The sequence below is a fragment of the Podarcis muralis genome, chromosome 16, assembly GCF_964188315.1.
Source record: "Podarcis muralis chromosome 16, rPodMur119.hap1.1, whole genome shotgun sequence".
In the NCBI taxonomy this organism is placed as follows: domain Eukaryota; kingdom Metazoa; phylum Chordata; class Lepidosauria; order Squamata; family Lacertidae; genus Podarcis; species Podarcis muralis.
Genome location: NC_135670.1, coordinates 37,920,859 through 37,936,417, shown reverse-complemented (window position 1 = coordinate 37,936,417; position 15,559 = coordinate 37,920,859). Strand labels below are relative to the sequence as shown.

General features: G+C 44.8%; 2 protein-coding genes across 2 annotated transcripts; both read left to right on the top strand.

The window, feature by feature from the left end:
* The first annotated feature begins 3,072 nt into the window (after positions 1 to 3,072).
* LOC144324876 (vomeronasal type-2 receptor 26-like) lies at positions 3,073 to 5,788 on the top strand. The gene is made up of 2 exons (XM_077920694.1): positions 3,073 to 3,245; positions 5,446 to 5,788. The coding sequence occupies exons 1-2, from the start codon at positions 3,073 to 3,075 to the stop codon at positions 5,786 to 5,788; spliced, it is 516 nt and encodes a 171-aa protein (XP_077776820.1).
* A 1,692-nt stretch (positions 5,789 to 7,480) lies between these two features.
* On the top strand, positions 7,481 to 13,358 carry LOC114587015 (vomeronasal type-2 receptor 26-like). Its single transcript, XM_077920693.1, has 4 exons — positions 7,481 to 8,293; positions 8,667 to 8,885; positions 9,563 to 9,689; positions 12,457 to 13,358. The coding sequence occupies exons 1-4, from the start codon at positions 7,481 to 7,483 to the stop codon at positions 13,356 to 13,358; spliced, it is 2,061 nt and encodes a 686-aa protein (XP_077776819.1).
* Positions 13,359 to 15,559: the final 2,201 nt, after the last annotated feature.

The following is a 15,559-nucleotide window of genomic DNA, read 5'->3' as shown; positions in this document are numbered from 1 at the left end:
ATCTTGTGGCCAGAACTGAGTAATAAGAAGCAAGACAAGATCGAATCATGTAGTACCTCTGGAGTAGAAACCCAGTCCTTCAGAATGAGTGAGATCTCTTCCAGAACAGGCTGCCTATCTCATTCCTGGACATAGGAACAAGCAAACCACAGCTACTTCTGTCTTCTCAGTTTTTGGCTCCAGCCTATTGGCTTTCATTGAGCCCATTATGATACTCGCAGACACTGAGGGATTTTTCTGTACACAACACCCTTCCTAACCCTGATGAGACCTCTCTGCCCTTTTTTATTCATTTTCATTTGTGGCCCTAGTGAAACAGTGCTGGTGGAGAGTTTCCCATATACATCAAGAAGAATGCCATGCATAGAACGGCTCAGAAATTGCTGCAATGATGTGTGGTATCTGAAGGGGAGCTGCATTCCCTATGGGTTGTACACAACTAAGTTCGATTTGGAGTGACTCCATTGAAGACAATGAACCTATGTTGACCATATTCACCATCTAAAATAGGTCTAGTGGGGCTAGCAGTGGGTCCAAGCCCATTCTCCCCACATCTGGACATAGTTTGGAATAGTCTCCCTGTTCCCAAAACCCACAAAGAAGTGCTGCACAGCATAGGTTGTCCATTCAATATTGCAGGGGGCACAGAATGTAGGATTGAATTAGCAGAGAAAGCATTAATTTTTGCAAATAAGTGATTAAAAATGAATTATTTTATTATTATTTTTCTCACATAGGATATTCATCACTAAGAATTATTATTTTTATATTGATGTTTAATGTTTTGTCCTAAGGGCGGGGGGATGAATTGTAGTACTGGCATTTTTATCCCAAGCATGCTCTGCTTCCTCATAGATTCAATATTTGGAGTCCTTGTAGCTCAGCCTAAATCCCCCTAAATCTAGCATGCTGGTGCAGCTAGAAGGGATCAGGCAGATCTGCTGAATTGTGAAGTTCTGAGACCTTAGAGCAGTGTTTCCCAACCTTTTTTGGGCAAAGGCACACTTGTTTCATGAAAAAAATCTCGAGGCACACCACCATTACAGCCCCGTGACGTCAGCGCGCAGCGTCACGCCGGGAGGGACATGAATTGCTAGCAAATTACATAATCACCTCCTTGAGGGCTGGCTCATCTTCTCCGAAGGCAGAACCCCATTAATTAACAGCACAGACTCACACCATAGCCAAGACGAGGGGGGAAAACCTCAGTCATGCACAGTCATGCACATGTGGGGGCTAAATGAGGACGAAGACCGGGCAGAGAGCAGGGTTCAAATCACCCCACCTGGCCAGGACAATCCCTGGGTGCTCCCTTGGGCCACTCGCCTGACCCACCTCGCAGGGCTGTTGTTGCGAGGATAACACGGGGAGAACCACGCGCGCCCCCGGGAGCTCCTTGGAGGAGAAAGCGGGCGATGAATGCAATGCACGAAATATATGAGAGGCGACCAGGTTTTGCAGGTGAGGGGCCCCCGCCAGCCTCCGCTTCCAACACCCGGCGCAACGACGCCGAAGTTTCCCCCCGGGCTCGGCTCGGGGAGCAGCGCTGCTCCCCCCCCGGCTCCCCTTCACCCTCCCGGCTCTCTCTGCCGCCCACTGGGGACCCCCATCACCTGCCAAGTCCGGAGCGCCGGTGGAAGTTGCATGCATGCATGCAGGGCGCCGCGTTGCCATTGCATTGCACTGCACTCCATGCAACGCCTGCATGCATGCATTGCCTTGCACGCCCGCCAAGGGGTCTCCCCGCGGTCCGATGCGTCCCCTCCGGCGCGGATGCAGCATTGCAAAAATAAAAAACCCTCGACGCAGCCCTACCTGGGGGGCAGCCTCCGCCTCCGCCGCTCCGCCTCCGCGGGGATCCCCGGGCTCCATCCTGCCACCCAATCTCTGGGGGGCGCAGGCAGGCTGCGCGGGGTCTGCGCGGAAGAGCCCCTGCCCACCCGGCCGCCGCCGCTGCGCTCATTCCATGGCCGGGAGAAGAGCGCTTCAAACAAAACGCCCGGCCCGCCAGGCCACGCTGGGAAACGTAGTTCGCGCACCCCGCGCGGGCGCGGAGCCCAAGGGCGAGGGGACTACGGATCCCGGCAGCCCCCGCGCCGGGGACGGAGGGGGAGAGGCCGGGTGCAGGGATGGAGGGACGGGTGGGCGAGCGAGTGAGTGAGTGGCAGCCGCCAAGCCTTGGCCGAGAGCCAGGAAGGGCCTCCCCGGAGGAGGAGGAGGAGGGAGGCGCAGAGTGGGAGGGAGGGAGGGAACCCCAGGGGTCATCTAGTGACGGCGCCCCAATCGAAAATTTGACTTTTAAAAAAAAAATCTTTCAATTTTTTAATTTTTCCCGCGGCACACCAGGCAACATCTCGCGGCACACTAGTGTGCCGCGGAACAGTGGTTGGGAAACACTGCCTTAGAGAGTAATTCTTTCTAACAGTGTGAGCTGTTTCATAAGGGGACAGGTGGTCTTGCATGCTAGTAGAACCCCCTTCATTAAAAGTTTCTAAGCAGATGATGGATAGCCAGCTTTGCAGGACTGTGTGGCAGAGTTGGACTAGATTATCTTTTAGGTAAAATTCCATGATCTGACAAATATTTTTCTGGCAGGAGTTTTGCTCCTGTTGATGCATAACAGTGTCCAAAAACACTGCAGAATCATTATCTACTCTGCAATTATCAAAATGTCTATAATCTGCCCAAAGTGCCAGTAGCCTTCTAGAAGTGAGTACGAAAACGTATTGATAAAAAGACTGAAATGATGATAAGGAAACCCAATGTTCCACAGACAGCTAAGATCAGGGGGAAGAGAGAGGCAGGTCTCTATCATTTGGATAATTCCTCCACCCATGTATAGGGCAAGTCTGAATTTTGTGTTTTCAATTAGAATTCAAGACACACCTCTGAAAAACGGCTGAGCTTAGTGGTTAGGCAAAGGTAATAAGTTCATGTGAGAATTACATTCCCAGAGTCTTCAGCAATCTAAACCATCTTTCAATCAGGGCAGTGGCTTGTTTTATACACACAGAAAGAGGAATTTGCGCATGTATTGGGATGCTGCTCCTCCTGATTCTGCTGCTTCCGAACATGGTGTGCTATGTGCATGCTGTTAAGTGCACCAGACATAATCCCGAAGATGTTCCACATGAGTGGCACCAGTCGGGTGATTTCCTCATCAGTGGGATAGTGTCTCAGCTGTCAAATCCTGTGTTCTCCAAAGTTTCCTTCAACCAATACCCTCCTCAGCACCCCCTGATGAAGTTCCCACTGTAAGCAAATGTTTTTATTTTTAATTGAGAAGTTCTGTATATCTGCATGAATAATTGCTTTTTTAATTTGGTTTTTAAAAGAAATATTAAAGGTTGAGAAAAGGACATTCTCCAACATATGTGTAATTAGGCTGTGCTTGTACAGGTAATTGGACATTTGGAAATATTAGCCTTCTATTATCTATTTGCTCTCTATTCTGGCTCTGGTACATAGGTGCTCAGTCTGCCCATTTTAGAAGGGGACTGTGAGGAAGCTTTCCATTGCACCAATATTTCCACCCATTCAAACATATTTGTCCACATAATTTTGGAGAGATGACAAATTGGAGCCACATCTCATGTTTCAAGAAAGAGGATGATAGAAAGCTGCCTTAAATTGAGTCAAACCAATGGTCAATCTATTAATTATTCTCTGTAGCCAAATGAAATTTGAAAGAAGAAACATAGCAGGTGAATGACCCCCAGCCCTCAAGAATACTGCTGCAATTCTATATTCATTACCTGAGCATAAGCTTTGCTGTAAATAGTGGGACTTATGTATGAGTAAACATGCATAGGATTGGGCAGTGATTGGGAGGTTTCAGAATGAGTGACTGGTATGCGTGGGAGTGGGGGATCAGAAAAGGAAAAGTTGATGGAGGGAGGGAGGGAGGAAGAAGAAGGGGACTGTCCTTACCTGCCACAGTCCCTTCTGTCTCCTTCACCCACTAAATACCTCTCAGGACAGTCCATCCTACCCTGTTAAATGCTTTTTAGCCTTCTTACTCTTCTATACCTGCCCAAAGCACAGGAAGGGGAATGAAAATATCACATATCATGGAGAAGAAAGAAGACAGTCTCAGAAAGTCTCAGCCCCCCAGGGGAGAAGCTGCTGCAGGCTCCACAACTGGCTTTCCTGAATAGAGGAGATGTGGACTGGTTTCATCCTGCACAGCATTTGATAGGAATGGGTGTGAGGCCCTCAGCCCAAAGTTCTTACTTCACTCATTGGCAGGGACTTAGTGCGTCCAAGCTAGGCTAGCTCATTGCACAGAAATTGTGGTGGAAGCACAAGTCTAAAACCACTGAGAGCCAGTGTGGTGTAGTGGCGAGTGTCTGACTGGGACATGGGAGACCAAGGTTAGAATCTCTCTTTTTTATTTTTAAAGATATTTATTAGAATTTTACAAAATGAAAAAAGAAAAATACAAAATAAAAGTAGATAAAAAAACAATTCCATCTTTCCATCACTTTCTTTCATTTGCTTATTTCTCGGACCTCCTCACACCTCCCTTTTTGTATTCCAGTTCAATTTGTTAGTTCAGCAAATCCTTCCCCTCTTTGTTTATCCTAATCTTTAATCTTAAAATAATGTAACATTAAATTTTTGTCTGTTAATAGCCCATTTTTTTCATACTCCTTATAGCGTTATAGCTAAAAACCACATAACTTTTCATCCAACATCATTCTAACATTCATTAATTTTACAATATTTCTGTAAGTAGTCTTTAAATTTCTTCCAATCTTCTTCTACCGACTCTTGTCCCTGGTCTCGGATTCTGCCGGTCATTTCTGCCAATTCCATGTAGTCCATCACCTTCATCTGCCATTCTTCCAGGGTGGGTAGATCTTGTGTCTTCCAATACTTTGCGATAAGTATTCTTGCTGCTGTCATAGCATACATAAAGAAAGTTCTATCCTTCTTTGGCACCAATTGGCCGACAATGCTCAGGAGAAAGGCCTCTGGTTTCTTCAGAAAGGTATATTTAAATACCTTTTTCATTTCATTATATATCATCTCCCAGAAAGCCTTAATCCTTGGGCACGTCCACCAAAGGTGAAAGAATGTACCTTCATTTTCTTTACATTTCCAACACTTATTATCGGGCAAATGGTAGATTTTTGCAAGCTTGACTGGTGTCATGTACCACCTGTATATCATTTTCATAATATTCTCTCTTAAGGCATTACATGCCGTAAACATCATACCTGTGGTCCATAACTGTCCCCAGTCAGCCATCATAATCTCCACTGGGTGACCTTGAGCCAGTGCCTGCCTCTCAGTCTAACCTACATCCCTGGGCTGTTGTAGGGATTAACTGGAGAAGGGATTTTGAGCTCCTTGGGGGGGGGGGGCTATAAGACCATGAGACAATCTTTTGAAGCACAAGCCTTGATTCCACCATGAAACAGCAAGTCCCTTTATCTGCAGCATGGTGACCAAGTTCTACCAACACATCCTTGCCCTGGTGTTTGCTGTTGATGAGATCAATGAGAATCCCAGGATCTTGCCCAATGTCACCCTCGGGTTCCACATCTACGACAGCTATACTGATTCAAGGAGGACTTACCGCACCACTTTGGACCTGCTCTGTAAATCACACCAGTTTGTCCCTAACTACAAATGTGGCACCCAGGAAAATGTAATAGGAGTAATTGGAGGACTTAGTTCTGATACCTCGTCCTGCATGGCAGATATCTTGGGTCTTTTCAAGATTCCACAGGTAGGATCTGAGTACTGGAGCTCAGAGGCTTTCCTCTCACCTCCCCCATAATTCACTCTTCTACTCTTTCCAGCAGTAATTTGATGAAGTGTAAAGATAGAACGATGTGATGGGAAGAAGAAGAATGAACTGAAATTTGCATTCATCACTATCCAATGATGTGCATGAGAGGTGTGTAGGTTTAAAATGATTTGTGTTTCGTTTGTAGAGAGGAGAATTGTTTGAGGTGTGACAGAAGGAGAGGGGCTGTTCACCTTGGGGAATTACAGCAGCACCATCTCAAGAACCCTAGAACCCCAAAGCCAGAAGAACCCTCCTTCTCTCTGCCTTTCCTCCGCATAGACTCATTCCTTTGAAGTCTACTGGAAAGCGGATTGTAGTCAAACCACTTGTAAATGACTTCAAAGAGGATGGCTCATAGTGTCTATAAGCTGATGCTCCCCCCAACCCACCCACCCCCAACAACAGGAATTTTCTCCTTGAAAGAAGTTAGCTCAGAACAGGGAACCAGACAGAGGGCCTTCTCGGTAGTGGCACCCGCCCTGTGGAACGCCTTCCCATCAGATGTCAAAGAGATAAATAATTACCTGATATTCAGAAGACATCTTAAGGCAGCCCTGTACTGTTTTTAACACTGATTGGGAGCCGCCCAGAGTAGCTGGGGAAACTCAGCCAGATGGGCGGGGTATAAATAATAAATTATTATTATTATATCAGAATGAAAGGAACGGGTTTCAATATAAATCAATAATAATAATAATAATAATAATAATAATAATAATAATAATAATAATAAATTTTATTTATACCCTGCCCTCCTCAGCCAAGCCTCCCTTAGGGCGACTAACACCATGTATAAAAACAATTGATTGAAATACAACTTAAAAACAAGATTAAAATACAACATTAAAATGCAGCCTCATTTCAGTAGGAACTCAAATAAATAACTTTTTTGGGGGATGAAAACGTCAAGTCTTCACCAAGGCCAACTATCCAGACTGGTCCTACATGGGCCAGAAAAAAGCCAGGGAAGTCCCCAAATAGGAGTTCCATCACAGAAGGAGAAAGGAAAAAGGATAGAGGGGGAGGGGATCAAGTTGATTCCAAGCCAAAGGCCAGGCGGAACAACTCTTACAGAGTCTTACAGGCTCTGCGGAAAGAAATCAGATCCTGCAGGGCCCTGGTCTCATGAGGCAGAGCATTCCACCAGGCTGGAGCCAGAGTTGAAAAGGCCCTGGCTCTGGTTGAAGCCAATCTAACTTCCTTAGGGCCCAGGACCTCTAGGGTGTTGCTATTTAGAGTGTATGTTGACCAAAATTGTCAAGAGTGTCAGGAGTGTCTACATTAAGAGAGTTGTGTAGTTTTCTTAGTGTGAGTAAAAGGTGGAGGAACCTGTCCAAACAGAAGGAAATTGGGCATAGAATCATATAATCTTAGAGTTTGAAGGGACCCCAAGGGTCCTCTAGTCCAACCCCCTGCAATACAGGAATCTCTGCTGAAGCATCCATGACAGATGGCCACCCAACCTCTGCTTTAAACCCTCCAGGGAAGGAAAGTCCACCACCTCTTGTGGAAGTCTGTTCCACTGCTGTATAGAATGCCACTGACTGTATAGAATTGCACTAATTTGAAATCTAAGGAAATAATTATCTCCTCTTCCAACTCTTACTGTTTTTTAAGATTTCATATGGCTCATTTGAGCCAGCAGTGAAGAATCAAATCAAGTTCCCTTCCTTTTACCGCATGGTACCCAGTGAAGCCCTGCAATACCGAGGAATTATTCAGTTACTTCTGCACTTCAAGTGGAAATGGGTGGGGCTCTATGCTATAGATAATGAAGGTGGAGACCAATTCCTACAGACCATGGAGGAAATGCTTTTGCAGAATGGAATCTGTTCAGCATTCACAGAAAGAGCTCAAACGCACCTGCGCCTCTCTGACAGCATACAGGAGATGCTCTACCACAAACAAAGTACTTTGCCAGTGTTCATGCAGAGCAACGCCAATGCAGTTGTTATATATGGAGAAAGTGCCTCTATTACATGGTTGGGAGCAGTTATAGGGGGAATCAAGATAAGTCAAATACTATTTCTGCAAAATAAGAGGCTCTCTACAGCAAAAGTGTGGATTACAACAGCCCAAATAGATTTCACATTATACCCCATTCAGACGATTACTGATATGGACAGGCACATGTTCCATGGCGCTATCTCCTTCACAATTCATTCAAAGGAAATAGAAGACTTCCAAAAGTTTCTTCAGCTTGTAAATCCTTCATGGGAAAATGAAGATGGATTTATCAAATATTTCTGGGAGCAAGCATTCAGTTGTTCATTATCCAACTCATTCATCTACGGCAGATGTACTGGAGAGGAGATGTTAGAGAGCCTTCCTGCCCCTTATTTTGAAATGAGCATGACTGGCCACAGCTACAGCATTTATAACGCCGCCTATGCTTTGGCCAATGCCTTACATATCTTGCAGTCAGCTGGGCTGAAACGCAGTGCAAGGGAGTCCAGCAACAGAATGGTTCCTCAGAATGTGGAGCCCTGGCAGGTAATGCTTCCTCATCTCCAATGACAACTGTCATTATATAGGTTCTGGACAATTTCCTGGATCCAATATCCATGATGTGACCAACCAGGTTCCTGATCTACAGGATATTTCTATCAAGCTTTTATTTTCTCAGTTTTCTTAAGTCTTCTTCCAAATACTGATCCCATATAACCATGATTTTCCAGACTTATTTCTACACCATGTATCATTTTGCAAGTACTCTGCAGCACCCGCCACAGTTGAATTTTATACCCTTTCATGATTTGTTACTCCCTTGCTGCTTCTGCAAGTAGATTACTATCCATGATGAATTGTAATGACTTGTAGCCATATAGGAAAATGACCTTCAGCTCCTTGTTCTCTTTCCACCCAGCTCCACTCAATCCTTCACAAGATCTCATTCAACAACACTGCTGGAGATGAAATTGCACTGGATGAGCATGGAGAATTAGCAGCCGGATTTGACATTACAAACTTGGTCACGTTCCCAAATAAATCGTATGTCAGAGTCCAAGTAGGGAGGCTGGATCCTCCTGGCAAAGTGCTCACCATTGATGAGGACAGAATTGAATGGCACCGAGGCTTGACTCAGGTGAGGAGACAATATACAGCCTTGTCATACTCCTTTCCCAATTTTGAACCAATCAGTTCAAAATGTTTTTGGATTACAACCAATTTTTTTTTGGAGGCCCCATTGGCGAAAGCACGCCTTGGGTTACAACCTGTTTTGGTTTACAACTGGACCTCCGCAACGGATTATGGTTGTAAACCAAGGTATCACTGTAATACAAATAGGATAAGATGTTTTATTAGAGGGTAAATTGATATATGGATGTTGAGTATTTCACTGAAGGCAAGGCATCATTTTATGAACTACCTTTTCCTATACACACATAAATTAACCATTATGATGAAAAATGCAATATTTAGAGGCATTAAGTCAGCACATCTTTAACCAAAGAGAGTCCTTGGCTTTCAGATAATGCATAATACTGACTGTTTTGTGACTGTGTGAAATCCCTGAGGCAAATCTCTAGTTAGTGATGCAAGATTGAATGTTAAACTATTTGATTCACTGATCAGGCTAAGTATGCAAATTTGAATCTGTCTTTGTATGATACTTAACAGAGCAGATATTCCTACTACTTATTGTATACCTGTGTACTTACAGCTTTTGCATTCTGTATCACTTGCCCTCCTGTTTGCTGGTCGATTATCTGATACAATATGAAAAAAGATGAATTCAACTGTTCCTATATATTTGGACAGGTGCCACCTCTTTCAGTATGTAATGACATCTGCCGCCCTGGTTATGGGAAGAAAAAGAAGGAGGGGAAGAGCTTTTGCTGCTATGCTTGTGCTCCTTGTCCTGATGGGATGATCTCAAATGAGAAGGGTAGGATATGCTATGTTGTAAAAGATCAAGAGATGCATTTTATCGAAGTAAAATGTGGGCAACTCTTTTGCAAGTTCATTCTCATTAACATAGTGGCCATTTTTAAATTATGGCATTATGCATGGATCTCCACTTTTACATAGACACAACAATCTAATTGATATTTTGTTATAATCACACCAAGGAATATATCAACAGCTCAGTGAATGATACATTAAGTTCTCAGATATCTCTGATAGCACAGGCATTGGACTCATGATCTTGAATGCATGAATGGAACTTTGAGTAGCTGTAATTGTGGAACAAAGATTAAAGATGATGTTTGAAGTCATACTCGAAAATGAAGAGCTTGAGAGATTTCTGGGGTTTCCAATGAACAGCTATTTTGTAAACATCTTTGGAGGCATCTACAACGTTTAACCTGAACGTAAAAAGAAACTCCCACCTTCTAGTACCAGTCCCTGTCAGAACAATGAAGTGGAGGTTTGGTCTTCCTTCTCCGTCTTTTCCAGTCAACCATCCCTGCACCAGAGATCATGGCTAGTTTTACCCTTCATAGCCCTCACATTGATATGACAGGGAAGGCCTACCAATTTAATCACTCTCTATGTCTCTTAGTTTTCTGTCAAAGAAATCAGTTAGTTAGGCATGCAACATCATGCATACACTGAGAGTTTTTGGAAAAGATTTTGAACACCACAATGTAGGTAGTAGTATAGGAATATGAACTGATTGCCATACCCATTGGAGGAAAGATGGGAACTTGTTATGTGTACAAGAACAGGAAGGACATAATACATTGACAAGAAAAGGAAGTATAGGGATACTATGGGATATAAGAGGAGAGTCATATTCAACTAAATCATTGTGGTAGTGGAAGCAATGATTGCCACAAGTGCAAGGAAACTTCCCCCTCTTCTGTCCCCATTTGCCCCCTGAACTCTCCCCAAAAACTGATCTGGAGGTCTGGATCCCCCTTGAACAGTGTGCAGGGAGAGCAGAGGGAGATTATTCTGTTGGACAAGAAGTCATGCTTGCAGTGATGGAATGATCTTCTGAACACTATATTGAAAACAACCCAGAATATTTAGGTTCAAAAGGGAAAAAGGAAACAACAAGAAGAAATACATGGCTTCTTGAAATAAAAATGTGGGCTTGTGATATTTTAAGGCTTGGGAGGAGATACTTCTTCAGCCCAAATTCAACCTTCTAGGAAAACAGGCTACTGTTGGGTAGGGACAAAGACAGTAGTCAAATGGTTATGATCTATGCACCGTGCGTTAATTTCAGGCCATATTAAATGCTTAGCTTTGCACACAAACTATGCCAGGCACCTGTCAATTGGCCAACTACACAAGAAAGAGGCAGCATCACAGTTCGACAACACATTCCAGCCACACAAAAGGGGCATGGCCTGGACAGAGTCCCAAGGTCAAGAAAGGGATGGGGAATCACATTTAAACCCCAGGCATACTGTTCCCAATGCTTGTCTTAAGCCTTACTATTTCAACATAATATTAAGACTCATTTTGAATTAAAATAGTATTAGAAATTAGATTAATTATCAACAACTTTTTGATTTTTATCTCCAATTCATATTTAGTCTATGTTCTATGCATTTTGAATCTGGTGTTATTTCTGTTTGCGTCCTGTGATCTCTTTTTCTGTGCAGCAAAAATGACCCTTAGTCAGACTTTCCTCTTGTCCCTAAATATACACTGATTGCAAAATCACTTCCTTCCCAACCATAATGTGAGTCTGGGGCATACAGCACATACTTCAGTCATTTCCATGTCTACTTAAATTTTTCTTTATTAAGGATAATAAAAAAAACAAAAACAATTTTCAGATACTTTGAAAGCAAAGTGTGTTTTGTACATCTTATTAAAACTATGAAAGTCAGACTAGATGGCCATGAAATAAAACATCAGGAGATGAATCAGATTGTTGGGGATTTTTTTTATTGAAAATGAGGCAGCTTGGGGAGACTTCAATGTGACAGTCCCAATACATCTTTCTTTGTTGACTCCTACAATTTTGAACTACTGCCAGAATGGTTGTATCATTTCACTTATCAGTGCTTTTTATTTTAAGACTAACTTTGTTGAACACTAGGAGAAAACTACCGTATTTTTCACCCTATAGGACGCACTTTTTCCCCTCCAAAAATGAAGGGGAAATGTGTGTGTGTCCTATGGGGCAAATGCAGGCTTTTGCTGAAGCCTGGAGAGCGAGAGGGGTCGGTGCGCACTGACCCCTCTCGCTCTCCAGGCTTCAGGAAGCTATCCTCAAGCCTTGGGAGCCCGCGGGAGTTCCCGCCGGGCTCCCATGGCTTGCGGAGAGCTGCCTGCATCCCGAAGCCTGGGGCGTGCAGCAGAGTGCACCCCGGGCTTCGGGCAGCTCTCCGCAACCCTGGGGAGACCGGCGCGACTTCCCGCTGGGCTCCCTAGGCTTGTGGATAGCAGCCTGTTCTGGGGGCTGGGGTTGGGGGAAGCTCGGGCTTCCCCCACCCCAGCCCTGTGCCTGGGGGAAAAATATTTTTTCCCCTTTATTCCCCCCCCCAAAAAAAAACTAGGTGCGCCCTATGGGCTGGTACGCCCTATGGGGCGAAAAATACGGTATATTTCAAACCAGATATGATTCATGACATTTCTACTTGATGCACTTTGGGCAGAAGAATTTGAAACACTCCATGAGTAAAAACACAAGGTAGGCTTCTTGAGCATGAATCATTCTGGTTCTTACATTATCATGCATTCTTTTTCAGATGAAGAAACATGTGTCAGTTGTCCGGAAGACCAATATCCAAACAGAGGCCAGGATCAATGCATTCCTAAGATGCCAAACTTCCTGGCATTTGGTGACACTTTGGCCATTGTTTCAACTTCCTCTGCACTATTGTTGTCTCTGCTCACAGCTGTGGTGCTTGGCATCTTCATTAAGCACCGGGACACTGCCATAGTCAAAGCCAACAACAGAAGTCTCACCTACATTCTCCTCATCTCCCTCCTCTTCTGCTTCCTCTGCTCCTTAATGTTCATTGGAAAACCTAATGAGGTGACTTGCCTTCTCCGACAAACTGCTTTTGGTATCATCTTCTGTGTGTCCATCTCTAGTATCCTGGCCAAAACTGCATCTGTGCTTTTAGCCTTCATGGCCACCAAACCAGGATCTAGGATGAGGAAATGGGTGGGGAAACGATTGGCTTATTCCATCATTCTCTTCTGCTCAAACATCCAAGTGGGGATCTGTTCTCTCTGGCTGGCAATGTTTCCCCCCTTTCCAGATAGAGATACACACACAATGATGGATCAAATTGTACTCTTATGTAATGAAGGGTCGGTCACTATGTTCTACTCCGTCTTGGGGTTTATGGGCTTCCTGGCCATTGTTTGTTTCACTGTAGCTTTTGTAGCCAGGAAGTTACCTGACAGCTTTAATGAAGCCAAGTTCATCACCTTCAGCATGTTGGTCTTCTGCAGTGTTTGGCTGACCTTCATTCCAACTTACCTGAGCACGAGAGGAAAAGACATGGCGTTGGTGGAGATCTTCTCCATACTGGCTTCCAGTGCTGGGTTACTGGGCTGTATCTTTACCCCTAAATGCTACATCATTGTGGTGAGACCTGAGCTGAACAAGAAAGAACATCTAATAGTTAAAAAGAAATAAATGAGATAAAGTACACATACATTTATCCCCTCCCACAACAGATATCTCTCTCCCCTCCCCATATATAATGGTTAAAATGGGAAACATTATTCCTGAGCTGTAAGTGTGAATCCTAGTGATGTATGGAAGTGAGAGCTGGACCATAAAGAAGGCTGATCGCCGAAGAATTGATGCTTTTGAATTATGGTGCTGGAGGAGACTCTTGAGAGTCCCATGGACTGCAAGAAGAGCAAACCTCTCCATTCTGGAGGAAATCATCCCTGAGTGCTCACTGGAAGGACAGACCGTGAAGCTGAGGCTCCAATACTTTGGCCACCTCATGAGAAGAGAAGACTCCTTGGAAAAGACCCTGATGTTGGGAAAGATGGAGGGCACAAGGAGAAGGGGACGACAGAGGACGAGATGGTTGGACAGTGTTCTCAAAGCTACCAACATGAGTTTGACCAAACTGCGGGAGGCAGTGAAAGACAGGAGTGCCTGGTGTGCTCTGGTCCATGGGGTCACGAAGAGTCGGACACGACTAAACAACTAAACAACAACAACAAGTGTGAATCCGGTGGTTGCCACTGTTGAGTGATGTGCCCTTCAATATGCAATAAAAAGATACAATGCCTCTTTGAAATCATCCTCATCTCTCTTTCCAGCTTAAGCCTGAGCTTCCTTGGTCAATTTTTCTGAAAGTCCTATGATTCGCATTTTCTGTTACCACATTGACATTTGCAAGTGTTCACACGTGTGCTTGCATGCACACACACATTGAAAAAACTAAAAATAATGACCAAACAGAAACCCTTTTAGAAATAGGATACAGTGGTGCCTCACAAGACGAAAAGAATCCGTTCTGCGATTCTCTTCGTCTAGTGGTTTTTTCGTCTTGCGAAGCAACCCCATTAGCGGCTAAGCGGATTAGCGCTATTCACGATTTAGCAGCTTAGCGGCTATTAAAGGCTTAGCGGCTAAGCTGTTAAAAGGCTATTAACGGCTTAGCGGCTTTGGAAAAGGGGGGGAAGCGGGGGGGAAATGGCGAGACTCACAAGACGTTTTCGTCTTGCGAAGCAAGCCCATAGGGAAATTCGTCTTGCGAAGCGCCTCCGAAACGGAAAACCCTTTCGTCTAGCGGGTTATTCGTCTTGCGAGGCATTCGTCTTGCGGGGCACCACTGTATATATTGGCCACTTACCAGTTGTCAGGAGTGTGTGCAGGAGCCGGGCCCTGAGACTGGTAGGGCCTCACAGGATTGGGGCCTTCCTGAGTTTGCCACACAGGTGAGACTTGACAGAAGACTCGTAGCATCTGGTGGCAAGGGCTGGGAGGGGTATATAAGACCAGCATTTCCCTCTGGCTCTTTGCCACAGCAACACGCTACCCACCTAACTGTGCTTCGGCTCCCTGACTCCTGGTTTCCTGACCCTTGGACTCTTGGCTTCCTGACCCCTGGACTGCTGACCCTGAACTGCTGATTCCTGCTTCCTGACCTCTACCCAGGTCCCAACATACCAAGCCGGGACTCCGACTGCCTGTAACCCAGACCATGACACCAGTTCTCAGGTGCTGAGGCTGATCTGAAAAGTTGTCCATGATTGCTGAGCTGGAAATATGCCAGTGCAAGTTCTTCATCCTGATTCATCCAGAGCTCATCCTGGATAATTTAAAGTAGATCAATTTATGCTGGTGTAAATAAAATAAAATAAGCAAATAAACCTCATTAGTGCTCTGGGGGTGAGGCGAACATGGCAGGGCAACATGGGTTTCTGGGTTTTTTCCTGTCGTCATTCTGTCTCTCACAGCTACAATAAACCTACCATTAAAATTATGTACTGGTCATTTCTTCGTCAGGGGGCAAATGGGCAAATTTAGCAGGGGGTCAAATATTCCCCTCCACTGTATATATAATATACATATATGCAGGGCATTGTTTCTAGGGGAAAAGGTGCTGGAACTTGTTGACTTTTTTTTAGGAGGATCAACCAACCCAAGTTGTTGAGCTCTTTTTGAAGGGGAAAACTTATCTTCTTTGCCCGATTGCCTTCCACCTCTCCCCTGCCGCCCCAATTGTTGTGCTGCCCACTGACTCCGCCACATAGCCCTGACCACCATCATACCCTCCTCCTCCATCCCGCAGCCCTGAGCGTCGTGTTTGTGACTGGCACTGCAATACTACAGAGGTGCCAGAACTCACCAAAGAGATGCTGGAACTCAGT